General features: G+C 40.4%; 1 protein-coding gene across 5 annotated transcripts in view; it reads left to right on the top strand.

Annotated features, from left to right (window-relative positions):
• The window catches only part of BRF1 (BRF1 RNA polymerase III transcription initiation factor subunit), a 178,193-nt gene that overhangs the window by 93,198 nt on the left and 59,422 nt on the right, over positions 1 to 25,573 (top strand). For all 5 annotated transcript variants that reach the window (XR_010988633.1, XM_068148887.1, XM_068148886.1 and 2 more), the window contains 4 exons: positions 8,151 to 8,277; positions 9,794 to 9,833; positions 9,927 to 10,019; positions 10,710 to 10,988. Coding sequence is in view for 4 of the 5 variants with exons in the window: in XM_068148887.1 (XP_068004988.1) it covers positions 8,151 to 8,277; positions 9,794 to 9,833; positions 9,927 to 10,019; positions 10,710 to 10,988 (539 nt within the window). In the remaining variant the exon portion in view is untranslated. The remainder of the gene's footprint in view (positions 1 to 8,150; positions 8,278 to 9,793; positions 9,834 to 9,926; positions 10,020 to 10,709; positions 10,989 to 25,573) is intronic.

Here is a 25,573-nt window from a genome sequence, read left to right as displayed (position 1 = left end):
ATCTCTTTTGGAAGGAGAAAGCAACAAAACATGGCCCATAGACCCTGTCACTCATCTTTGAATGAAGAGTTCTTAATTTAACCATCTGTTTTGTTAAAAAACAGTATGTGTTTATTTTTATATGCATGTGGTTTTGATAGGACCTTGGAAATAAAACTTTGTGGTTATGTCATGGGGACTTCTAGCTTTATATTTTGAAGCACACAATTAAAATGTAAAGCTTTTGCTGAGGTTGAACGTGAATGGATTAAATATTAATAAAGGCACTGATAATTCAATCTAATTTCCAGTCTAATTAAAACAATATTAACTTATATATCACGTTATATATTCAAAGTACTGTACAAATATTAACTAATTAGTCAAGTTGTTATTTTCTGTGTAATCATCTCGGGAGATAGTAGAAATTAACTTTTAATAAATCCAGCAATGTTATTTAGTTTTTCACATTTGTGCCTGTGTTCAATACACCTGTCTTTGCTGCTGCCTTTTTAGCCTTTATATACTCTGCCCCTTCTTTCACCTACAGCATCCTTTTTCTGCATACTAAGTTCTGTCTTATCTGCAGGGAGAATATTTTTGTGACATTTGTCCATTGTACTTTATCTAATGCTATGTGGCCCTTATGCCTGTTTAAAGATCTTATGCACTTCTTCAATAGAAATAAAAAAAAAAAAATCAGCTTATCTTTGTTAACACTTGCATTTTACTTCTTTGGCTTACTCTCTTTATCTTTAAATTGAGCTGCTTTTTTGCATAAAAAAATATTTCTTCTCAATTCCGTAAAGTACTATCTGTTAAAAAACCTACTTGTGATGAACTTCATAAGAAGTAAAGATGCATTTAGTAGGAATTGAGCTGAAAGGCCAGATTAGGTTTAAAGGGTTCATTTATGAGGTGAATTTTTTTCCCCACAACAAAATAGCATTGTTGGGGAAGGAAGACAAGACTTGCTACAAAGGAACTTCATTTGCCATTTGGAGATGCCACAGGGATTTTCATAAATGGGGTCCATTGCTCATATCCTGGGGGCCCAGCTATAGCTCTTTAAATGACTGCGTTGGTAATTTTCTGGAAAAATTAAAGATTCATGTATAGAGATAAATGTATTGCCTGCAGCTTTTCTTATTTCCATTTCTGCAGTGTATATCTCGCATAAGCTTCATGTCCAAGATCCCGGTCAATCTTGAGCTGGGTACATGTCTGTGAGAGCAGGCAAAGCGAGAAGCAAGTTATAATCATAGTATGCACAGGGTTGGAAGGGATCGCTAGAGGTCTTCTAGCCCAAACCCCCTGCAGTAACCAGGAGCATCCTCAGTTTGTTTAGATTGCTCAGCGTCTCATCAAGTCTGACCTTGAAAGTCTCAAGGAATGGGCAATCTGTTCCAGTGTTATACCACCCTCAGAGTAAAGAACTTCTTCCTAATGTCCAAAGTTGATACAATGAGTCCAGAGTCAGGATGAAAAAAGAAGGTAGCAGGGTTGTGCATAGCTGCAAGGTGGATGTGAGGTTACGTTTTCCAAAATGCCAAAGCCACATCAAGGCCAGTGCTAAAGGGAAAGGTGTGAAGAGGTCTGTGCTAGACTGTGATCCAAGTAAAGCCATGCTAAAATCCTGTGAAAGGTATCTGATGAATAAAGTGAGAGCTGTTTACCTAAGATATTTGAGCATGAAGAAGGAAAGAGGATGCTTAGTATGTCAGAGTTGTATAAGTGCCCTGTGTTGAGTCATAGAGAGGAGCTTTCAGAAAATGGAAAATTGCTTCATGTGATGGAGCTTGCATTGGTGTCCACTCTGATCTCAGCTCAGCAGCCATAGAACCCCTTCACTCTCTGCTGTTATAAGCTAAGAAAGAAAACTGAGAAATATTTTATGTCTCCAATTAAGTAATTTCCAGTTGCTTAGAGATGATTTCTAGAAATCTTTCTAGTATGGTGAGTAAAATGCAACTTGATCCATGTTTTGATATTGCATACCTTTGTAAGCTGGATTGCATGTTTTAATGAAAAAAGGTTTTATTTTTTATGAATCCAATTTCACAGGCAATATTTCTTTTTCTAAGTCCATCTTCTATACAGCTAGTAAGCTAATACATTAATTAGATTCCTAATATATTGTAGTACTTGATACTTAAAAATGTATTTTCAAAATTATTTGGTGTCTATTATTTTTGAAACAATAATTAATTTCTTAGCACTAACTTGGGCTTAGTTCTTGTAAACAGTTTTCTTTGTGTTTGACTTCTCATCTGAAGAGCTGTTAAGAAATTAAGCAGCACAGTGCTTTGCTTTTCTAGGAGATCATAGAGTGTTTTTGACAGAGCATAGTGGTGAAGCCGTGCTAACAAAACAAATTTTTAAGGAATGCTAAAGCATTTTGTTTCATTAGCATGGTCTGAACACTTTAATCAAGGGGGGGAAAAAAGCCAAGAACAAAAATTCCAGATGGTTTAAGCTGGTGGACTGCTGGGATGTCCAGGAAGATCTGTTGGTGTGATTATTGATGGGCTAATCATGTGTACAAGTGTTAACTCAGGTTAACTACATGTGTAAGCACTGGCAGAAACAGGGCTTTAAAATTTATGCCAATTAATTTGTGACAATCTCTGTTTTGGTATGGAGAAGTAAAAGCAACTAATTCTAGATGGTGCTTTTATTTAGTACAATAAATCTTTCAAGGTTCCTATTCTTTAGTGTTTAGCAAAATGACAGAGAGTTGCCAGCAAATGAGCACCATAAATTATCAGTCACCAATTAATCTGCAGTAAATGACTAGGTGTGTGTGCTTTCAGTCCATTGCAAAGAGAGGTGAAATGTAATACACTGTGGAAGTTGTTTAAGTGAAAATATCTCTGTCTATAGTGCATTGGGCTGTGAGCACAGGCAGGCTAATTCAGCACAGCTCCAGTGATAAGGTGTGAGCTGTAAAACCACAGTAACTGGATCGCCTCTGATTTTGGCCTTACTTTTAGTAAGGAGATATGCATATAGTTTTATAAAAATATGTTTTTTATATTGCTGCAAGTATGTGTAAAATTATATATACACACACACACACACATATATATACACACATATGATGACATAGAATGAGACTACACTTTTGTTTGTTGACATACTGGTAGATACTGAAATTTTTTTTAGTCATGTAGGAAGCATTTAATAGTTATTTCTGGTACATATTCTATTTTAAGTGTCATTTTAAGGTGTATGTTTATGTACATCCCTATATAGTTCATGCATAAACACCCTCTAACTTGGGAAAAAGTGGGGACAGAAGGGTGATCCAATAGACTGTTGAATTTGTAATATGAAAAATAGTGATGCTTTGCACATCTGTGAATTCTGAACTTAGAAGAGTGTGTACTGCAGCATTTTGGTACTTCACTAAGATACAAAGCAAATCCCTGAGTTTTCCAGAGTTTGCAGATGTTTCACTTGTCAAATCATCTGACCTATTAGAATATTTCTAACTGATGTGACAGTTAAGATTATGTAGATATCTAAGTTATTACAAGGTGTTTTAATTATATTGTTAATTTGGGAAAAATCAGGGAAATTTAATTACTGCCACCAACTTACCTTGCAGTAAAGCTTTTTTCATATATTTATATTTGTATTGGCTAATAACATGCCAGTATTCAGCTTAGACCTTTTTTTTTAATGCATTAATAAAATATGTTAAATGCTCTAGTAAGACCTCTCACAACAGGTAACTTAAGGGCTGCCTGCTCAGGCTAAATGCCACACTCGCTCTTTAAAAACACAATTGTTTCTGAAGTTATAATTTGTTTACTCTTCTATGTAGAGGTCCAGCACAAGAGACCTCTTCATTGTGCGCCTGCTTTCTAGAGTTGGATGCTGATTGCGTCTGTGTAGGAGAACGCTGTGGTTTCTCCTAAATGCTCTCTGCTTAGAAAGCCTTCTTGGACTTTGAACTTGAACTCCTGAAGCATTTGTCTGCTGGACTCCAGAAGATCTCGTTCTTTTTTTGTGCTTTGTTTCACTCCACTGCAGCAGAATTTCAATTAAACATTAAAACTGAGCAGCTAGCAGAAGTCTTTTTCTAAGTCTTGGCTGTAGACTGGATTCATAAGTCTCCACTGGGTGGTATCTCTGAAACAAAACAAAGTAAAAAACCCATTGCTCCTAACTTCAGAATGACTGACCCATTTTCCCTTATTGGGAGCTAAATTAAGTGTGAACAGAATCGGTTTACTGTTTTGTGCACAAAAGTGCTTTATCAGAAGATGAGGTGTGGTTTTGTCCTTAAATGGATGAAACAAAAGCTGTGCAAATTTCTCTTTGAAAAAAAGGGTTGGGGTTAGGGGCAGATGACACCAAACTCTGGAAAAACTTTTCTCCTGGAGGAATTTGCTTGAAAGAGATTGCTGTGAGAAACTGTAAGGGGAGGGTTTATACTGGAAGCTGAATCATAGCCTGAGCTGTAGTGGTTGCCTCTACTTTGACTATAAATAGAAAATACTTGTCTGCCAAATTTCAGTTTTTGAATTTGTGCCAAGGAAATAATATCTTAATTTGTATATCTGTTTATTTTGCTCCTGTGCATAACTTTAAATAGCAACTCTCACTAGAATTTTTTTAGATTTATAAAAGTGCGAAATGAAGTTGAGTATAATTTTTGTGTGTGACTTTAAAAATAGCCTGTAGCTATTTTATTTCAGTTTTGGGTTGGGTTGGGTTTTTATTTTGTTTTTTTGTGTGTGTGTGTGGTTTTGTTGTTTTGTTGTTTTTGGTTTTTTTTTTTCACAAGGGCACTCCCTCACCCCTGAAATTGCTGTGCTTATAATTAAGCTTTCATCGTTTCCTCCTAGCTGCCAAAGTAATGTTACCTTGTTTCATGCGGTGTAGACTGCTGCCTGCATCACTGTGTTGCCTTGGTGGCATGTGTCCAAACACTAGATAAAATTAAAGAAATGTTTAAAAAATATGTAGTCTGGATATCAGCCAATGTAAAATGTTGAGGCAGGCAAGTGGTTGGCAAAGGCAGGTATTTATTTATGTCAAGTTAAAGGGAAAAATGTTGAGTGAACAGCTTACTCTCCCACAGAGGTAGTGCTCAAGCTGTGATCCTGACCATCAGGGATGTTTCCTCATTTCAGGATGAAGACCTAGAGCCATGTGGTTATGACTGGCGAGATGTGAAGAAATAAAGTGCTGCTCAGCATTTGGCTTTGCCACTGAGCTATGTCTGCACTGTCATGCTGGCTGGCCTCACTGCTGGGTGGTCAGTCCTCATCCCATGTGGTTTGGATCAGGACTGAGGAGAGGCCATGGGCATAGGACTGGGTACTAGTGGCTGTGTGGCATAGTCTGCTGTGCTGTGGGTTTGAGCTTCTTAGTAGCACCACCAGCAAACTTGAAGGAGCTCTGCCCTGTCCTAGTGCAGATGTACTGAATGTCTTAGGAGAGACCCATGCTGCCATTTTAGCAGGTGAGGGGTGCAAGATATGAGTCACACAGCACAGTGGATGAAGAGGACAGACAAAGCTTCAAGTGTCCACAGGGAGAAATGCACAAGGTCAGGTGGTGAAATCCAAGGATGGTCATCTTGTCCCAGACCTTGCTTGATGAGCAACTGGGTTTGCTACTGATGTTTCCTACCTTGCTCTGCATGTCTGAAGGTGTTGCCGTTTTGACTGGGCTGTAGGTCTGAGTGCTCACCTCAAATGTAAGTCTGAGTGGGGGGTAAACAGACTGGGTGTCCTTGCAAAAGCTGCCTGTAGGGTTTTTGCAGTGGGAGGGGAATAACATTTTAATGAGGCAATACTGGGTGGGAGGAGAGGTCCTGCTCTAGTGGGATTACCTGTGAGTGCATGATTCATGGAGAGGTGAATGACTATAGTTTAATGATGGTGGCAGGGAATGCTCCTGAAGTGATGCATGGATTTGGCATTAAATGAATCCTGTATTAATATAATAATACCCTGGCCTGGTTTTTGCTCTAGCCTGAGAGATGAGGCTCCCTCCTGGAAGGTGGGTAATGCACTCTGGGAATCTGTTAAGGCTGAGAAGGATTTCTAGTCTGTTAATTAAAAGCTGGGTGCTGCTACTGCCAACAGCATCCTCTTCTCTCCAATTTGATCTGAAAGGGAGGAGGAGAGAGCTGGTCCCTGGCACTCTGAGGGAAAGTTTTAGGCTGTCATTCAGTCTCAGATACATTGCTAATTTGGGGCTTCATGGAGATGCCTGCACTCCAAAAGTGAGACTTAATGTTTCAGAGGCTTTGTTCTCCTCAGCAGCATTAACACTGGACAGCATAGCTATGCCTGGGCTCAGTGTGCTGTTTACAGTTGGTTTTACCTAGAGGTGCCTGGCTCTCCTGTGCATTTCATGCCACCCTGGCTGGGAGCAGGCTGCCTCCAAGGCAAAGTGCTGTGAAGTTCTGGTATGCCTGTGTCCCATTGTATGTTGTTCTTCAGTTTATAAAAAAAGAAATACATGTACTGATGAAGATATGAGCAGAGGGTGTGGTCCTGTGCTCTTGGGTTTGACCCTGCAGTTGGGTGGAAACTGAATTTCTGTCCTATAGAAAATTCCTTCTTTGGAAGGAGTTTTGTTGCAATCAGGGATTGAGGAGAAAACCACAACTGTGGTTAGGGGTAAGAAATACTGAAGTGTCCTGTGCTGGGAGTACTGAATCACCATTTTTAGTTTCCTTTTGCAGATGGAAGCTGTTGTCAGCTTTGCTTCCTCTGGAAGATGGGAATATTCCAGTGAAGCAGCTGCAGACCCATCACTGCTGTTTTCCCATGGAAAATGTTGATACTATTAAAAGGGCACTTTCTGTCAGAAAAGCATTCTGCCAGACATTTCCTGACTTGGCTTTGTACTTAACCTTTTGTCTTACTTTCTCCATCTGTAAAATGGATGTGCTCATTCTCACCCACCTGTATAAAATGTTGAAATTTGTCCATGAACTTATGACAATGTTCTCCCATTTAAGATTCAGTTCCTTTGAAAAATCCAAGTACTTTCATGGCAATTCCCCATCTACCCAGTCCTATCTCTCACATAGGTAGGAACATTTCAAATGTGAATGTTAAACAAAGTATATTACTGTAAAGTTCTGCCCATTCATCTCTACCATGCAGTGTGTGCAGATGATCACTTTATTAGTGCTTCTGTGTCCTGGGGGGATTAGAATAGAATTAACCAGGTCGGAAGAGATCTTTGAGATCGAGTCCAATCTATCATCCAACACTATCTAATCAACTAAACTATGGCACCAAGCACCCCATCCAGTCTCTTCCTAAACACCTCCAGTGATGGTGATTCCACCACCTCCCTGGGCAGCCCATTCCAATGGCCAATAACTCTCTATGAAGAACTTCTTCCTAACATTCAGCCTAAACCTCCCCTGGTGCAGCTTGAGACTGTGTCCTCTTGTTCTGGTGCTGGTTGCCTGGGAGAAGAGACCAACCCCCACCTGGCTACAACCTCCCTTCAGGTAGTTGTAGAGAGCAATAAGGTCTCCCCTGAGCCTCCTCTTCTCCAGGCTAAGCAACCCCAGCTCCCTTAGCCTCTCCTCATAGGGCTTGTGTTCTAAACCCCTCACCAGCTTTGTTGCCCTTCTCTAGACACTTTCCAGCAAGTCAACATCTTTGCTAAGCTGAGGGGCCCAGAACTGGACACAGTACTCAAGGTGTGGCCTTACTTCTTGTCCCTCTTTGAGTCTGCCAAAGATACGCTACCTTAACATTTGCATACATAAATTAATCATACTTACATATCAGGAATAGTTTTGAACATACTCCTAAAACTGATGACTGATGTTTTATTTGGGAATCTATTCTGTTGTTGCTGTTGATAACAAAACAAAAGACAGAAGAGGAGTGAGAAGTGCTTCTCATCTTATTTTTGCCAGTCTGTACTTAACTGACCATAGAGGCTGCAGTATTTCTGTCAGTCTTTGTTCATCAAAACAAATGTGTGCCACATACACTAATAAATCAAAAGCTAATTTGGAATGGAACAATTAGTATCTCTTCAATATTAATGTAGTCTGTATTTGTGCCAGATTTCCTATGAATGATGTGTTTATTCTATAACTTAGCAGTTTGACAAATTTTGTTATTTTTAGAAGAGCTCTTTAAGATGTTGTGGTAATGTGCTGTATGCTTTGGTAGGTTGACAGAGTTTGAAGACACACCAACAAGTCAGCTAACCATAGATGAATTTATGAAGATTGACTTGGAAGAAGAGTGTGATCCTCCTTCATTTACAGCTGGTCAAAAAAAATTGAAGATACAGCAGGTGAATTCTGAATCAGATGCTCTCTGTATTTTTCTTCTTCATCTGTATATTCCTTTTTGTATCAGTCAGTGCTGAATCCTAACTGAGCCTTTGATAAGCTTCAGTTACATTAGTTTTGAGGTTCTTAAGAGAAGAATGAACATTAATATATATGATGCCCATTAAATGAAGGATATTTGGTTTTGTTTTACTTGGAAAAGGAGAGCTTCCCAGTTTAGGGGAAAAAAAAAGTTTCTCTCCTATATCATATTTTGCTCACTCTTCCAGAGAGGCTTGCTCTTTCAAGTATGTATCTTCAAATGTATCTTTAAACACCCCCTGATGAGGGATCCAAGTATGTCTGTTGTCGTAGTATATACTGTCTACTGTGGGATGTAGAGTCACTGCTCTCCTTAGTGCAGATCAGTGTGTCTGGGTGTCTGAGTAAATGAGCATCAGCTGAGCTGCTGTGTTTTGCAAGCTGCCAATGTTTGCTGCTTAGCCTGCAACTGCTGTACGGTGAAGGACTCAACAGCCCCTGTGCAGTTGCTCCCCATTTCCAAGGTGATGCATTTACACTGCACTCTTCTCTATGCTTGCTTTCCTGCTGCATGTGTTTCCCTTATTGTGCTTTGACCTTTTACTGAAGCATCAAGTCTTATTGTTGTTAGAATACTGGAGGCTCTCATGTGACAAGTTAAGCTGAGCTTATGGCATGGAGGTCTTGAATAGTTGTCCTAATGTCTGCACTTCTCTTTTATCTGCGGTGTTCATTCTTCTGTCCTCATTAGCAAGGATCAGGGTGGCAGAGGTGTGAGCATTGTTATCAAATCAAAAACTCTGCACTGGTTTTAAGGTGATACCTATGGTCAGGTGTAAATGTCATTACTTACAACTTATTTTTAATCACATTTAAAAGCAGTAACCCGATTAAAAACAATAACCCAATTACTGTTTTTTTTTCTGTATGTGGTACAGCACCTGTTTCCACAGAGATTGGTTCTCATGTGGCTTCATTTCTTTACAAAGTATGCACTAAAGCTGGTACTGCCATAATTTTTCAGGATTTTTGTTATCTCTGTTCTAAATGTGCTATCACTTAAAGGTCTGTAGGTATATTTATGATGTTCTTAAGAGGCTGACAGTTGCTGTAGGTCGGTACTTCAGTCCACTATCACTAATGTGCTGTTTCTGGCCTGGCCACTACAATTTCAGCACTGTCCTTGCACTTGCTCACATTTACAGGCAGTCATAGAGTGTGAGCACTGAAGAATGGGGCCTTTTATTTGCAGCTTGCCAGAGTGAAGGTTCGTTTTGAAGTACAGAGATGGGTGAGGTAACATTGGAATTGGTCAGTGTTTTGAAACTTGTCTGCCTTACTTCTCTGACACTACAAAGTAATTTGAGTTGGGATTAGAAACCTGCTTATTTAAACTTTTTTTAATACCTTATGATTCTGTGTCTATTATATACAGTTGACTAACAGTACCAAGTCGGTTTAGTAATTTCTTGTCTATTTTGTTTATTTTCATTTCAGCTCGAGAAGGCACTATCAAAAAAGCTGGAAGATTTTGAAGGTATAAGTTGTGTTCAGTGTAACAAACATATCACTCATTTGTTCAAAATTACATCAGTGATTGCTGAGTTTTATTCTTATTTCATTGCCACAGGGGAAATAACGAGCTATCAAGACGAAATAGAGATTGAGTTAGAAAACAGTAGACCGAAAGCAAAAGGCGTATTTGCAAATTTCACTAAAGATGGTAAGTCTGTAAAATCCTGTGGCTGCTTAAATAATAGCAAGTTCAAATCCTGCAGGCAGTCTTGAATGTATGAACTTTATTGTGATAAATGTGATGAGATATATACTTGCTTAGGACAAGATCTCTAGTGTGTTGAGGTTCCCTCTCCCCATTAGTTGGTTCATATATCAGGCTTCAAAACAACTACACTGTTAATTGCAATGACAGTTCATTAATGATTTCTGTTCTTTCTTTCATTCCTGGTGCAGTATAAGCTTGGCAGTGGCACCTGAGCATGTTCCTTTTATTCACTGAAAGTGCAGTGGACCAGTATCTAGACCCTTCTGACACTGAATCCCCTAGTTGACTACGTGATACAGAAGGGCTTTGTGTAGCTTGGACTGCTTTTCATTTGTAATTATGCCAGAAAGTAACCACCTCCTCTTGCAACACCCTTTAACCTGCTGCAATTTGATAATAATTTTATTTTAAACAATGGCTGCATACACAAAAACACCCATTAATCACCAAAGTGATGCATTTGAAGAGCATCCTGTAACTCCATGTATTCATTGATTTTACTAAAATATTGTGTATTTCTTCTACAGATTTTCTGTAAAGATTTTTATTCTTTAGGTTGGCACCTCTCTATTTATTTAGTTTCTATAACAGATGGCATGCAATGTTCTGTTGTTTTTTTCCCCCTTACAGATTCTATAGAAGATAATGCATCTAGCTTACTTGGAGAGGAAGAGGCAGAAGATGAGGAACTGGAAGCCGCTGCTAATCACTTAAACAAGGACTTTTATAATGAACTTCATGAGAAGGATATCTTAAAAAAAGCAGAAGCTGGGGAGTGCAAAAATGGAAATGAAGCTCTTGTAAGACCACCAGCGCTGGAATCCTTGCTTGGCCCACTCCCCACTGCAGCTAGTCTCGGCATAACGGAGTCCATAAAAGAGTGCATATCCACTAAGGACCGAGAGCCTGGTGAGTAGAAGATTGGTTTACATCAGAGTGGAAAGTGGACACGTGCAGCCAGTTGTGGTTTTGTGGTGAATTTCCCTGTATCTTCATGGTTACTGTAGTAGCAATTCCCTGAATTTGTTGAGGTACAGGAGATGCAAGGCTGGATGGGATCATTGGTCCCATTGATCATGGACATGGCTACCAGGAAGCTGCAGGAGAATCTGGAGTGTGTAATTATCTTCTGAAGCTTGAGAATGTGTATGTCTTAGTCAAGTAGATTTTCAATCACGTAATAGCTGATGGGCATATTTCAAGCCTTGCAGTCTCAGTGAGGAAATTGAAGGAAGCAGATTCCTTTAAATATACTGGGAATTCAAACCCAAGCATGAGAATTTTAGATCAAGGCAGACTTTCTCAGGAGACATTTTATTGGAGTCAAACATGATGCTGTCTCTCAGATTAAGAATCTTTGCAAATGACAAGTACTTAATATATTTATAAGAGGAACTAACTGGTTGGATGCTTTATTTCCTTGATACAGATTTTGGTGTGTGTTTCAGTTGTTTTGCTTCGTTTTTCTTGAAACTCCCAGATCTATCTGTAATTTCGAGCTCTGTTAAGTGGAGGCAGGACTGATCAACTAAGGGAGCTAATTTTGCCAGAGTCATTAAGGCAGACTGTACAGCATGCAGCCAGTTGTCCAGGCAGGTTTGTTTGCTTTTTATTCTGTGTGCTTGAGCTTTATGAAGATGACATTTTCGTAAATTCTTTTTGCATCTTAATGACTCCCAAGAACAGAACATACCTAAAGGGCATTTTATTATTTTCCTTGTTGCAGTTAATTTTTCCATTGTAAGGCACACCTGTCCAAATCTGTTCTGTCAGCTTACCTGGGGATCAGCGCAGCAGAACATTTTGTTACCAAAACTATTCTGATGCTAATTGCTGTTCAACAGCACCTTCTTACAATAAGGTACTCCCTGCCCCAGTAGGGAGTACAGAACACATTCGTATTCTTATTATTGTAGTGTTTGAGTTCCAGAAATGTAGCAGGATGATTGCACACTTGTATTTTGCACAAATGAAATCATATAGAAATGGCTGAGTGGTTTTGGTTTTGTTTTAATTATGATTAAGAAAATGGATGGCTTCTAGCTCATCTTTCTCCTGGAAGTCAGTGGTTCATGTCACAGAGAGGTCAGTAATGGCTAGAAGCTGTTGTTGTCTGGCTAGCCAATGACCTGTAAAAATGAGTTGCCTGTGATGGACGTTTCTCAGCTGGCATTGCTATTGACCATTTTAATGGACAGGCTGAGGAGTGAGTTTAAACATGGACCTGTTCTGGTATGGCCAGATATGTTCCTCTCAGTCAGGTTTCAGGCAGGTGGGCAGGAGAGTGCATGGCTGCTCATGCTATGGCTTGTTTGCCTTTGCTGTTTGTTTCCTTTCAAAACTGGAAGATGTGCCAAATGAACTGAATTTCAAAACCAAATAGGTTTCAGTCTGTTCATTTACTTTTAATGCAGCTGAGAAATCATCATGGGTGCTTGAACAAGCACTTATTTTCTTAACACCTGAAGCTCACATGCCAAATGCTGGTTTGGTTTTATTTTGATTGTAGATGCTGCTCCAAACTTTCTTCTTCCCTCCCTCCCTCCCCCCACCCTGCGATTCTGCTGCTTTATTTAAATAATTTAAAGGTTTCATTTAAGTTAAATTCACTTTGATTATGTCTGTACTGTGGGGTGGTCATGCTGGTGTGCAGTTTCCAGTCTCCTAGCTCTTGCCATGTGTGGTGTGAGTGCATCACAGTTGGCAGGTGCATCATCCCCTGAAGGACTTGGTTTCCTTTGGGAAGTCATCTGGATTCAGGAGTAGTACTGGAGCCTCTCTGTGCTTCAGATGGTCAGGAACCTGGTCTGCCACATGATCTGGGCACCTAGCTTGTGTTATTACACAGAATAAAGAAATCCTCTTGTTAAGATGCCACCTGTTATTTGCCTGTGCACCTTAGGTGTGAATCCCAATGAAAAGCACTGAAGACATTTCTGTCACCTCAGGCAGTGATGCCTTGAGCTCTGCCTCACAGCTCTGGGAAACCTCAGAAAGGTTTATACTTGGAGGTAGTATCTTCTTCTATCAGGCCAACTGGTATATTTGCAAAAATTAGACAATTTCATGTTTCTGGGCCCTTCTTCAAGTCTGAAAAAGAAAATTCCAGTTTTCAAAACTGAGGATGAGAGCAGTTGTTCAGAGTTTAATTTGTGATGGCACAATTGTAGACCATCCTGAAACAAAAGTAATTGGTACCTGTTGAGGGAGGAGAAAAGATTATAAAAGTCACCTGCATTTATCCTCTGTATTTTAATTTGGTTTAGTGCAGTTTACATTGTGAATCTATGCTGGCCATAGGTTTGCTATGGTATTCCATGTTCCAACACATAAATTCATTGGAGAAGGGAAAGAGTCATTGCAACACTGCAACTTTAAGGTGATGTTTTGGTCCTTCTTCACAACTAAGTCATAGACCGGGAGCCTTTCCCTTCCTTCAGACTTCTCCGTGAGTCATCTTCCACTGTGTGGACCATGTGAGTCAGGTTGGGCAGGAGACCTTAATCAGGATGATTTTGTATCTCCTGCTGGTCTCCACATGTTGTTGGATGGGTGTATTATGTCTGGTTGGTGTAGTGGTTGGAAATGACATGTCTGGTGCTATGCGATGAGGGTTCCCATCAAACCCTCATGGTGATACACTGTGTTGTTGGGCAGATGGCTATTTAATAGGACCTCAGCAAGCAGGTGCCATATGTGCAATGTGTGGCCTCCTTAAATGCAAGGTATCGTCTCTCTAATGATCTCTTTTCCTCAAAAAACATCTCTGCTGCAGGTATCTTCTACAAAGTTTTTTTTTATTTGGCTTTTGCATGTGGTGATTCAGTTTATAATTGCCTACATCAGCTGCTTTGGGAAATCTTCCACCTTTGTGCTGCGGTGGCTGCAGCAACAGCAGAAGGTTTCTCACAAACTGCTTATGCAGATAAGACTTGGGCACAGAGCTCAAGTATTAAGAAAAATTCAGTGTATTTTTGCTCCACTTACAATTGGTATTTGAGTAGTATGAGCTTGTCTATATGAATGTTTTATGGAAAGTATAGTATTTAAGACAATTTGCATTACAAAGAGAGCATGTAAGGTACTGGCTTAATGAGTCTGAGGCGGTAAAGTGCTTAGAATAAACACCACATTTCACTGTTTTTGACCTACAAAGAGTATTAATTTGCAGAGACATTTAAGCTGAAATCTATTTTAGTCTTTGCAAACTCCCTCTTTCTTACTCTTCATGACAAAAGTGCTTCATAGTGAGACCTCAATTTCAGAGATGGAAATTGGGTACATTAGTCTGTCCATTTTCTTGGCTGTACAGCATCCCAGTGTCCTCTCCATGTTCTACATGATGTTTCTGGTTCTGCAGTTCCTCAAAACAGGGCACTGTTTCCTTCGGGAGACTGCCAAAGTCAAATAGCATGGACTTCGTTCTCAAGAAACAATATTCTTCAGTGTAAAATTTCCCACCCCAGTTTATTTTTGTGTCCTTTTTATGCCACTTCAAATAACCTATCATCTTTCTTTGTGTTCCTGTCCTTCTGCTCTTTGCTGGCAGTTACCCTGTCCTTTTCCATGTTGCACTGCTAATCTGTATGATGACAGTTCATCTCTTCTTGCCACATGAAGAAAAAATAGTAAGCTTAATTCTGACCAGGGCTAAAAGCAAAGAAGGTCTGATAATAACAGAGATAATGGTAAAACGCAGGTTACTGATTGACCTTATGTAACTTCCCCTTTGTAATCAAGGTAGTGCTTGAGACCTCACTTAGTTTTTGGTTTGAATCAGAATTCACATTCAGTTATTTAGGGCACTAGTTTCAGATGATGTGTGTGGAGTGGGTGGTAACACGCTCCTGCACGTCCTCATGAAAGCAAGCAGCGTTTGCAGTGAGAAATCACAGTGCATGTACCAGCTTGTGCTTGGGTAGGCAGCCAGCTAACTGCACTTGCTGCTTGTTTCACAAAGAATACACCAGAAAGGTTTTGTCCTTGTTCACAATTAAAGAGTTTGCTCATTTATTGCTCCTTGTATTTATGCCTCTGTTGCTGCTGCTAGCACAATCTGCTCTGGGCTGAGGTTGAAAGATGTTTCCATTGATTTCTGTGAGTGTTGAAGACCCCATGCAGACAGTGTTCATTGATTGAATAGTTGTCCTCCCTGTGTGCCAGTGCTTTTCAACTTCTTACTCAAGGAGGATGTGAAAAGTGGATAAAGTTATATGAGGCAGGGGTGGGCTTATCCTCCAGAGTCTTAGTCTTTTCCTCCAAATTTCATCCCCCACAGCCGCCGGTTTCCAGTTTATACTTTGTCTCGGACTTGGGGCTTCCCTGATGCTTCCACAAGGAGACTCATCTCCCTTGCCCAGTGAGGAGAAAAATACATATGTGTATGATTCCCCTATGTTTGTAGGGTTTTTTTTGGCAGCAGCAGATGATCACTGCAGGCAGGATAGTTTGCAGAAATGTGACATTTCTAGCGGGGTCTGAGCTACTGTGGAAGGATGCTTAAGGACCCATGGGCTGTGAACAGTGGGAGAGTGGCTCTTGGTGGCTACATGTGCCAAGGAGAGTTCTTTACCCCATCTGGGATCCCAGCTGGAATTGTGGCATGTGAAGGGGCAGGCTCACTGCTCTCCATTTCTGCTCCATCAATGGATGAGTGTTGACCCCCTCTGCATGCTGATTTCTTCTTCTAGCATTCTCATTTATTCCTCAGATTTTGTCTGACTACATCAGTGCCAGCTGTTTGAAAATATATGTGTATACCTGCATATAAAAATATAGAAAAATATATGATCAGCTGTTAGAACATAATGAAACCCTATTGAATCATAATTACTGCATGCATGAGAAATAAAGCTGCTGAGTTTAGTTCTAGTTGTGTTACATGTGCAAAGTAGACTTGGCCATCACTGTGTGCATGCGTGTCCCCATCCCGATCATACTTCTTCTGGCTCTGGCTTCAGTGCTGCAGTTGTTTTGGTGGTTTTAAGCCCCACCTGTGGAAATGGGCATTGTGTCTGACCTGCTTGGTGTCACCTTCCTTGTGTAACGCCTTCTGAGCACTTTGAGGGTTTGATCTTTGTCTTTGTGTGCTGTTTGCTCATTGGAAAATATTTTCTGTGACAGGACTAGCTCTTTTCTAATTTTGAGATCTAAGCAATAAGAACCTTGGGACAAGCTAATCTTTCTAATCTACCCTCTTTATGCCTGTGTTTGGCAGTCTTGATAGACTGCATTGCTGATTGAGCCTTCATTATGCCTTTAATGAGATGTGAAGAGCTTGCTGCAGCCAGCATGGTAATAGGAGACCACCAGCTGCTCTGAATGCAGTTTTTTGATACCTGAAGTCTTGGCTATGAATTGCAGATGACATGATTTTCTTCCTTGACTATATATCTCACTCACACGTGAGTATTGCATGTGCATGCGTTACTCAAAAAATCTGTGTAGGCGTTTTCTTCATGAAGGATTTTTGCATTTCCTTGAAGGATAGGAATACTATAAATTTGTTCCATATTGGTGCCACAAGTAACTAGGAAGGTTAAGGGATGGAAACTAATCATATAGTTTGGCTGAAAGTTTTCCAAACAATTCTAGAGAGTTTTAGAGAGAATCCTGCAGTTTGTTAGAGCCATCAGGGAGATCAATTTGAGTGAAAGCATAAGCTGAATCATGTGAATAAATTTTTAGAACATTTGTGAATGTTTTGGGAGTTTTCCTAAGGATTGGTTTATCAATACAGACACTGCTTATAGGAAAACCTGTGCCCTTTTCATCAGAAGTCTTGCTCAAAAAGGCCTGTCCCAGAGTAATGGGGCTGGAGAAGGTATGGAAAGTGGAGTTTGGAGGAGACTTGTCTCTTAAACCTTATTTGGCCATGTCACATGTGAATGACTGCCCTTTGCCCCTGGCTGACCAGCCTGACTGTTGTCCCAACTGTTTCAGGAGAGGAAGTCTCTTTATGTCCTTTTATCCCCTTCTCCTTTCTCCCTTTTTCTTATTTGTTGTTTCACAAAATTCTGGTCTCATATGGGAAGTGTTTTAAAATCTTGAAAGCTTTTCCAGGCTTGGATGTTTGTTGGTTTTTTTAGCCTGACTCCTGTCTCATCCTGATTGCTGAGTGGGCAGTGGACAATGTGTCTTTTCTGTCTTGAATTCTTCCAATAAAAGCATAATGGAAAATCAGTTTTATTCCCAGTTTGAGTAGCATAAAAGCCTTCATTGCTCTTTGATGAGGAAGCTAACCTACCACTTAAGGCCTTATCCTCCCTTGCTTGAGGAAAACATAAAAGATAAAAAAGCTGCTTCACCTGACTGCTGGTTGCAGCTGTTCAGAGAAGGAGGTGGCAGAAGAGTGGTTTCATTCCATTTTGGAGACGTGGTTGGGTGAATCTGCTGAACCGAGGCTCCGGTGTGTCATCTGTGTGTTGATACATGGCACGTGTCTGCTGTTGCATCAATACAAGTTTTAGTGGAGCAAGGAGAAGCAATCAGCCTGAGCAGTTTTTTATGCAGCTTTTCCTTGTGTTGAGAAGTCTAGGTGTGCTGTCTTCTGCTCTACATAGGCTTAAAGGTGTCCAGGAGCACAGAGCCAGGCATGCAGGAAGTTCAGATGGATCTTTAAAAATGGTCCTTTCTCTGTGCCTAAAGAGCAGAGTTAGAGAAGAGTTGTTCCCTAAGTACAAAGAGAGGTTTGTGTTTTGGGGTTGACTTGGATGCCTCTGCATTTGTAGGTGTCAATCCAATGTTCTCCTGCTGTTGGGGCTTCTTTTCAAAGTTTTTTCCCATCTGTACTCACTAGCATCTGAAAAGATGCTGGTTCTCAACATGGGAGATACTTACAGGAACATTTGTAATTGGTCCTGTCTTCTCTGGGGCCTATTCTTAGGGAACCTGTGGAAACATAACCATCTCATACCCCACTCCTAAATTTTAGTTGCAATAGGCTACGGATTAAGATGAGACTGAGAGAGGCAGTGCTGGAGGGTAACAGCACAGATCCCTACAGGCATGGAGGAAACCTGGCCAGAAAACCTGAGTAACTCCCTGCTAGTAAGGGAATTATATCTGCACCTGCCAGAATTTGAACCCATTAATGCTCAGTATTATTTGGTTAGGTGGCCAGTTTGCAGAAGAAACGAACATTCCTGCTTTCCTCTTCTGCCAAAAAGGAAGAAAAGTCTTTCAGCAAAAAAAGACAACTGAAAACTGAAATTGTTCATGAGAGAGCTGTGGAAAGTGAAATGTGTGGAGGCTATGGAGAGGACGTTAAATTCGCATGGAAAGCTGCCTGCTCAGGAGGATGTTATTTGAGCAATTCATCACAGTATCTGAAATGTCAGGAGTGGAGGCCTGGGTTGAGTTCAGGGAGTCTTCATGGTCTCAGTTGTTATTGAGAATAAAGACTTATTAACCTAGGTCAAGGAGCCGCAAAACGTGCCCTTGGAAGAAGGAAATACAGCACAGAGAGATTTGCAAGGCTTAGCTACTTTGGGTTTAATATGATGGGTGATAAATCGATGTGCAAGCGCCGTGGTGGATCCTGCCCACCTCACATTCGTCTTGCATCTTTTTTGAAAAAGCTGAAATAATCCTTTGTTTAGTACTTTATTTTCTTGTGGTACAGAGTCAGCTGGTAAAAGCATTACCTACAAACTGGAAATCCACCAAAGTAAGCCCTTTGAATGGAGTGCCATTCCTGCAAGGTTTTAATATTGTTTTGTGCAGCAGTTTGTTGTTCAGCTTTTGTTTGGTAGCTTTGCATTTAGTTTGAAAAATTAATTCCTATATCCTCTTAAGGATTAACTTCATCATACCCCTAGCACGCTTCTTCTGTTTGGTTTGTTGGTCTGAAATCTGAGGGTAGTAGTCAAGATAAACGTGTGTTTGCGTGGATTGGACTGTGGCTTGTGTAGATGACCCTTGTAATTAGGGTCTTCAGATAGGGCGCTACAGACTGTTGATTAAAACAGTCATGAGTTTAGCCTTGCATAATTTTAGTTGGACATTTTTGTTTTGATAAATGCTTTCATAACAAAAAAGGATGTTTATTATGCAGTAGAGGAATAATATTAATGTTGACACTTGGCAATTAAAAACAATTTTGGAAGCTGAATTACACTTACTCCTGATCGCTTTTGAAATAATTCATTTTTCAATGTTACTTTAGGATTGGTTCATTTATTAGCTCTTTCTCCCTGTGTGACAATGAGATAATTGCTATTTATTTTTTATCCTGTAAGCAATTATAATCAAAGCAGCCAAATATAGAGTCTGCTTTGACCTGGAATCAGAGTGACCTGTCAACATGAGGCTACTGTAGTCTTCAGCTTTTCAGTTTAATTTTTTTCTCATATGTGCTCACCAGAATGCATCCAGTAGGGCTGAAAAAATTGCATTTAGAGTTTTCGGTGTTCATTAATTGCAGTGGTGCAAAGCCATAGAAACTGTCAGTAAAGACCAGCTTAGAGTTGGTTATTAGTAACAACAGTCATGATCTTCTGTCTAGGAATGTGTGGACTGTGTTGGGTCAGTGTCTGAAGTGGTCGAAGGAGGAGATGCCAGCAGGCAGCAAGGGGAGGGGTAGCTGCAAATTAAGGGGAAATTGCAACAAGTTGACTCTAGGTATTTTTTTCAGGCAAGTTTTGCAAGGAGGAAGGAGAAAATACTTGCATTTAAAGACAGCCATTTGAGGTGAGACTCGGCTTTTGTATTGAAACATGTATGTACACTTAGGATTGTTTTCTGTGATGAAAATCTGGGTGTTTACAACTGTGCAGCAGAAAGAAAGGAATGAATATGAAACAAAAGAGGGTAAATAATGCTGTTCAGTAGTACCAAGAAAGAAATTTGGAGCAAGAAACAAAGGTCCTGAGACAGGTATAAATGCAGAAGCCAGAAGTAAACAGCTGTACAGTAGGTGGAAGGATACCATTTTTCAGCAAATTCACTACCTAAACCTGTGTCTGAATTAGTCACGGTGGGGAAGCCACCGTGTGCGCGCAGATGGGAAGGAAGTAAAACAGAGCTCTGTGACCAAATCATTAACACTTCTGTAGGGGCAAGACCAATGACTGATTTTGGAATTTACACTTAATGGCCCTTACTAATTTCCTGCTAACGGTAAGAAATGCAAATCCACATTACCATAGAAGTCATGTATTGAAGTGCAGCAACATCCATATCAATGTGAAATTGTGTCAGTGGTAGTGGTACTGTATTCTGTCATTAAATAAAACATTCTACTATGAGCAATTGCTTTTCCATAAAGTCTCTCTTTACATTTCAAGCCAAAGTTTTTACCCTTAGTGGGAGTACTACTTTCCATGCTACCACTGTGTCCTCATGTCTCTCTAGCTGCTGCAGAACTAACACAAAGCTCCTGTGCTTGGTTCTTTGTCAAGAGTGAACTAAAAAGCCCTTTTTTACACTGCACTGGCTGAAGGCCTCCAGTTTTAATGTGTCAGATTGTGATGTTGTGGATGCTACTGGTTAAGGTTAAGGAGTGTCTGTCTTTGCTGGCTTGTCCCTCTCCGAACTGCTGGTGTTAGTGTACATGAAGTTGCCTTTCTCACTTGTATCTGTCAAAAGTGTGATAGACTCATACAGCCATTTTTAGTAACAGTAATTTTGACAGAGTGGCATTCAAGTCTGCACTGAGGTACCAGTGCTGAAGAGGTTTTATGATTCATCAGTGAGCAGGAACAGGCAATTTCAAATGTGCTGTTGCCCAAGTTCATTTTGTATGCAGGGTCTTTGTACTGGGAGTAAAGTTGATGCTTGAAGTTCAGCTCTAGGAATACAACACTTAGAAAACAGAAATGAAGAAGTTTGGTTTAACAAGGTGAGGAGGGAATTCAAAAAGGTGTGCTGAATTCCCTCCTGAATAAGCCTTCTTTGAAATTTAAAGTTTATTGTTTTATCTCAACTTTCAGAAAGCTCACACAAAACTTTCTTGCCTTTGAAAGCTCAATAGCAACTCTTGAAGTACTTTGACACAGAAAATGTAATAGTGAGGTATTTTGAACATGGATTTAAACAGGTACTAATAAGAAACTGGGTGTACTTGAAAGGATACAATTGGTGTACATACACACAAACCAGGTAGAATATCACTGGGAGCAATAAAATCTGGGAATTCTTCGTACAGCTTTCATTGCAAACAATTTTTATGGTATGCCCTGTGAAGCAATTGAAATGCAGAGAGCTGGCACATCACTAGATTGATAATTCCTGCTGCTTACAACTTATTCTCGGTACAGATGTCCCCAATTCTTTCTTCCTATCACATTAAAGTTTCTTGTCTGCTTCAGTTTCATGCCTGCCTCAAACGTATCACTTTTTGAAATTGTCCCTCCAATATTTCCGCCCCCCCCCCCCCCCCCCCTTCAATAGTTTATATCAGATGAAATCTAACTGCTGGCTTTCTGGTTTTTATCCTAAGGTTTACACTTAAACTTTTAACAGGCTTGTTTTTAAGAACAGTCATCCTAAAGAGAGCACTTAGCTGATCCATCAATAATTATGTAGTAATAAAGCGACTATGTAAAAATGGCACCTACATGCTGAACAGATTGGTTTGCAGAGCCACTGACAAAGATGAATGTTTATTACATTTTGCTACTTTTGATTCTGCAGATGCAATACAGCTGTTTTCTTCCTGGCATAAGCGTCATCAAAAGTAATTTCCAGTTGTGGAATGTTTATGATAATAAGGATGTATATCTAGGGAGAGCCCAGAGTGACTTTCAAATACCAGCATGAGTTTGCAGTGCTGATCATCTAGAAAAAATAAATGAACAAAGAACATTTTTTAATGTATTTCTTTGCTTAACAGATATTTTAAGCAATCACTGGGACAGAACACAGAGGAAACCCTACAGTGTCGTCTAGTTAGTTACTCTTCTGAATTAATTGCTGTTCTATTAATTGTCCATTCCCCAAAATTTGGCAAGGTTCCCCATTTTCCTTGCTGCATACAAAGATTTCTAGTTTTAATTTTCCTACAATGTGGTGAAAAATAACACCAAAGCTGAAATTGTTATTTTTATTTCCTTTCCCCCCTTTTTTGTTTTTTCCTCAAGTGCCAGTACAATTAAGTCTGTGAGTTTGATTAGTTCATATTGCTCAAATCCATTCTTTTGGGCAAAATGTGGAACAGGGTAGTGTTTAAGTTTCTATGGCTGGTAGATGCACAACCATTTTGGTCAGTGAAGCTGGTGGATTGCATTGTCACCCCAGTGATGAAATCATCTCTTGGGAGCTATTGAGAAACACTTGGAGAATTAAACTGTTGTGGATGCAGACATTGGGATTGCCATGCCCGGCATGGCCCTTTGATACTCCTTTGTTGGATTTCACCAGGGTGATGTTGGTGGGTATGGATGCCTTGGCACAGCTGTGCTGGCTGCCTGTCAGTGGTGTCCTAGCTATAAGCTGCTTTCACCGACTTGCAAATTTCTTCTGGGTGAAAGCCAAAAGTCACAGGTTCTCTGCCATGGCTGCCAAAAATAGTGACTTAGCCTTATCTTGAGTTTGTCAAACCCAGTTTAGAGTAGAGGGTGCAGTTTGTAGTGCTCCCAAAAGGCCCTTGAGTGACATAGCTGCTCCAGCTTCATCCCCTTGGTCCCTGTGAGTAATGGCAAGGTTGAGGTCCATGTGCCTGGTTGGTCTTGGCAGGAGATGAGGAACTATTTCACCAACCAGTTTGCTGCCACAGCCCTCAAGTTTTTATGGCAATGTTTACGTCAGCAAACACTTCCAACCCGGATCATTCGAGTTGGCAGTTGTTGGCAGTAATGTTCCTTTGCTTGGCTTTATTTTGGCATTTAAAGATTTTTATGTTGATTTTAATGACGTGAAGGGAATTGCATTGGAGGATTTTGTCTGTTCTTTAGTATTCTCTGCTTTATCTTACTAGTAAGATTCAAAATCTTACTCTTTCAAGAGACAGAGCTTTTGTCTATGTGCCTTGCTAGCTCTTTCCTCGTTGGCCCCTTCTGTCAGCCCATTATCCTGGGCTTATTTTACTGCACCGTTAATGGTACTGAAGTCTATTGTGGAGGGAGTTTTCCTGGTTAGAAATAACATAAAGAACATCAGTCCTAGTCATATCTAAATAAATAAAGTATAAATAAATATGTATTCCATAGAAAAGGGCAGTAGATCTGAATTTTAAATTCTGGTGGGTTGCATTTTGTAGTGAAATAGTAAAAAGTTATCTAAAGCTTATTTTCAGAAGATGAGTTTGGTTTACTTAATTCAAAATAAACTTTCTTGATTTCAGAGATACCAATATTGCATGTGAAGCTGAAAGTGTTTAAATTAAATGGTGTGTGAAATGCACATCCCTCTCTCCAAACAGGCTGTGGACACACAGTTGTATTTCTGAGAACTGGTGCCACAATACAGTATGTTATGATGAACTTAGAATAGACCTCATGGGAAAGCACCGTTGTTCAGTTAATTAAACAACAACAACTTTGATATTGTGCCATATGCTGCAAAATAAAATGGGTGCGTGGCAGAAAGAGCCATGAATCCTCTTACTGTATGTGAGACTGAGCCATGGTTTGTGATTTTACTGTATATCTTTACTGTAAGGATCACAGAGCACTGGAACAGGCTACCCAGAGAGTTCTGGATGCACTCCTGTGTGACCTGCGCTAGATTATATGGTCTTGCTCTGGCAGGGCGGTTGGACTCAAAGATCTCCAGAGGTCCCTTCCAAGCCCTAACATCCTGTGATCTGTGATCCTGTGACATTTTTCATGTGTCTGCAATACCATCTTAAGTAGACACCTAATATATTTAAATACAGGATGTGAATGTGGGATGTTATCTTCTCCGCTGCCCTCTTTGAAATGTGTTACCGGTCTACATGTTTTTCAAGACTTAGTAATACTTTTCCAAAGTCTTTGCTTTACTCTGCATCTAATCAGCATTTAAACTGGGTCCTTAGTGTGCCTGTGATTGGGAGAGGACTGGCAGTTTGGTGAGAAATTGTAAAGTCAGCAGTACATAGCCTAGCTAAAAGGACATATTGAATATAGTCCTGTTACTGTATAAACTTTATATACAAGTCAGATGTGGAGATTAATCAGAATGACAGGTTGTGCAAGCATATGGCTGGCCTTTCTGATAGCCATTAGCTTGAAAGGCCGGCTTTGAAACCAGCTCCATTATTTATAGGTGCATCATGCTGCTGGCCTTTGTTGGGTAAAGGTTATTTCTCCTGCTCCACCAAAACCTCCTGTGCATGGAAGTGCCTTTTTCCACTGTTCCTGGAGAATAAGACAAATTATTCTCCAGGAACTTCTCCACAGCTTTCTTCTTTTGGAAAGTTGTGGTGTCAGAGGGCATCCCAGCTCTCTAATGATGGATCTCAAGCATATGGAGTACACATGCTTATTATACTGTGCTTACAGTTCAGTCTACCCAAATGCCAAGGCACTGGGGCCTCAGAGCTGCTGCAGGCAAAATGTTAAAATCCTTCACCACTGTCTATTATGCATCTGGGGAAAAGATTTGCTGTAGTCTGTAAAACATCTGGGGTGAAAAGTGGAGACACATGCACATCTTCTCAAGGAGTTTGCTGCAGTACCTGTGCCATATGCTGCAGGATTATGCTGCAGTTGGGCCGAATGACCAAATGAGCTTGCTGTGCCCTACTGTGACCTGGAGTCACCCAAGAAGTGCCTCTACTTTGAACTGCAGAGATCTTTGTATGCTTCATATAGTTGCCTAAATGGAGGCAAAACTGCATTGGTCTCCAAGGCAGGGATCCTATCAGAGCTCTGTTTGAATCCAGATCAAGACACCTAAAGCCATTGGGCATGGTCAGAGAGAAAAAGTGCTTTGTCTACCATGAGACAGAACATCCTCTGTGACTTTTCTTTAATAACATGGTCTGTGCTGACTGTGACCATCTCTTGCATAATGGTAATGCTCTTAAAATGGATCTGCATTTCTGTATCTTCAACTTTTCAAGAATTCAAAACCATGTCACAAAATCACAGAATTGTCAGGGTTGGAAGGGATGTCAAGGACCATCTAGTTCCAATTCCTTGCCATGGGCAGGGACACATCACACTAGATCAGGTTGCCCAGAGCCACATGCAGCCTGGCCTTAAAAACTTCCAGGGATGAGGCTTCCACCTTTGGTGGTGGTCTCACCACCCTTATGGTGAAGAACTTCTTCCTAGCTAATCTAAATCCACCCTCTTCTAGTTTTGCTCCATTCCCCCTAGTCCTATCGTTACCTGACACCCTAAAAAGTCCCTCACCAGCCTTCTTGTAGGCCAATTTCTGATACTGGAAGGCCACAGTAAGGTCTCCTCGGAGCCTTCTCTCTCTGAACTGAACAGCCCCAGCTCTCTCAGCCTGTCCTCATAGGAGAGGTGCTCCAGCCCTCTGATCATCCTTGTGGCCTTTCTCTGGACACATTCCAGCATGTCCATATACTTCTTGTAATAGGGGTTCCAGAACTGGACATGGTA

The sequence above is a fragment of the Melanerpes formicivorus genome, unplaced genomic scaffold, assembly GCF_026170545.1.
Source record: "Melanerpes formicivorus ecotype bairdi unplaced genomic scaffold, bMelFor1.0.p_v2 SCAF_17, whole genome shotgun sequence".
NCBI classification, from domain to species: domain Eukaryota; kingdom Metazoa; phylum Chordata; class Aves; order Piciformes; family Picidae; genus Melanerpes; species Melanerpes formicivorus.
Note: the sequence above shows the minus strand (reverse complement) of the source record. Positions and strands in the feature narration are given on the sequence as shown.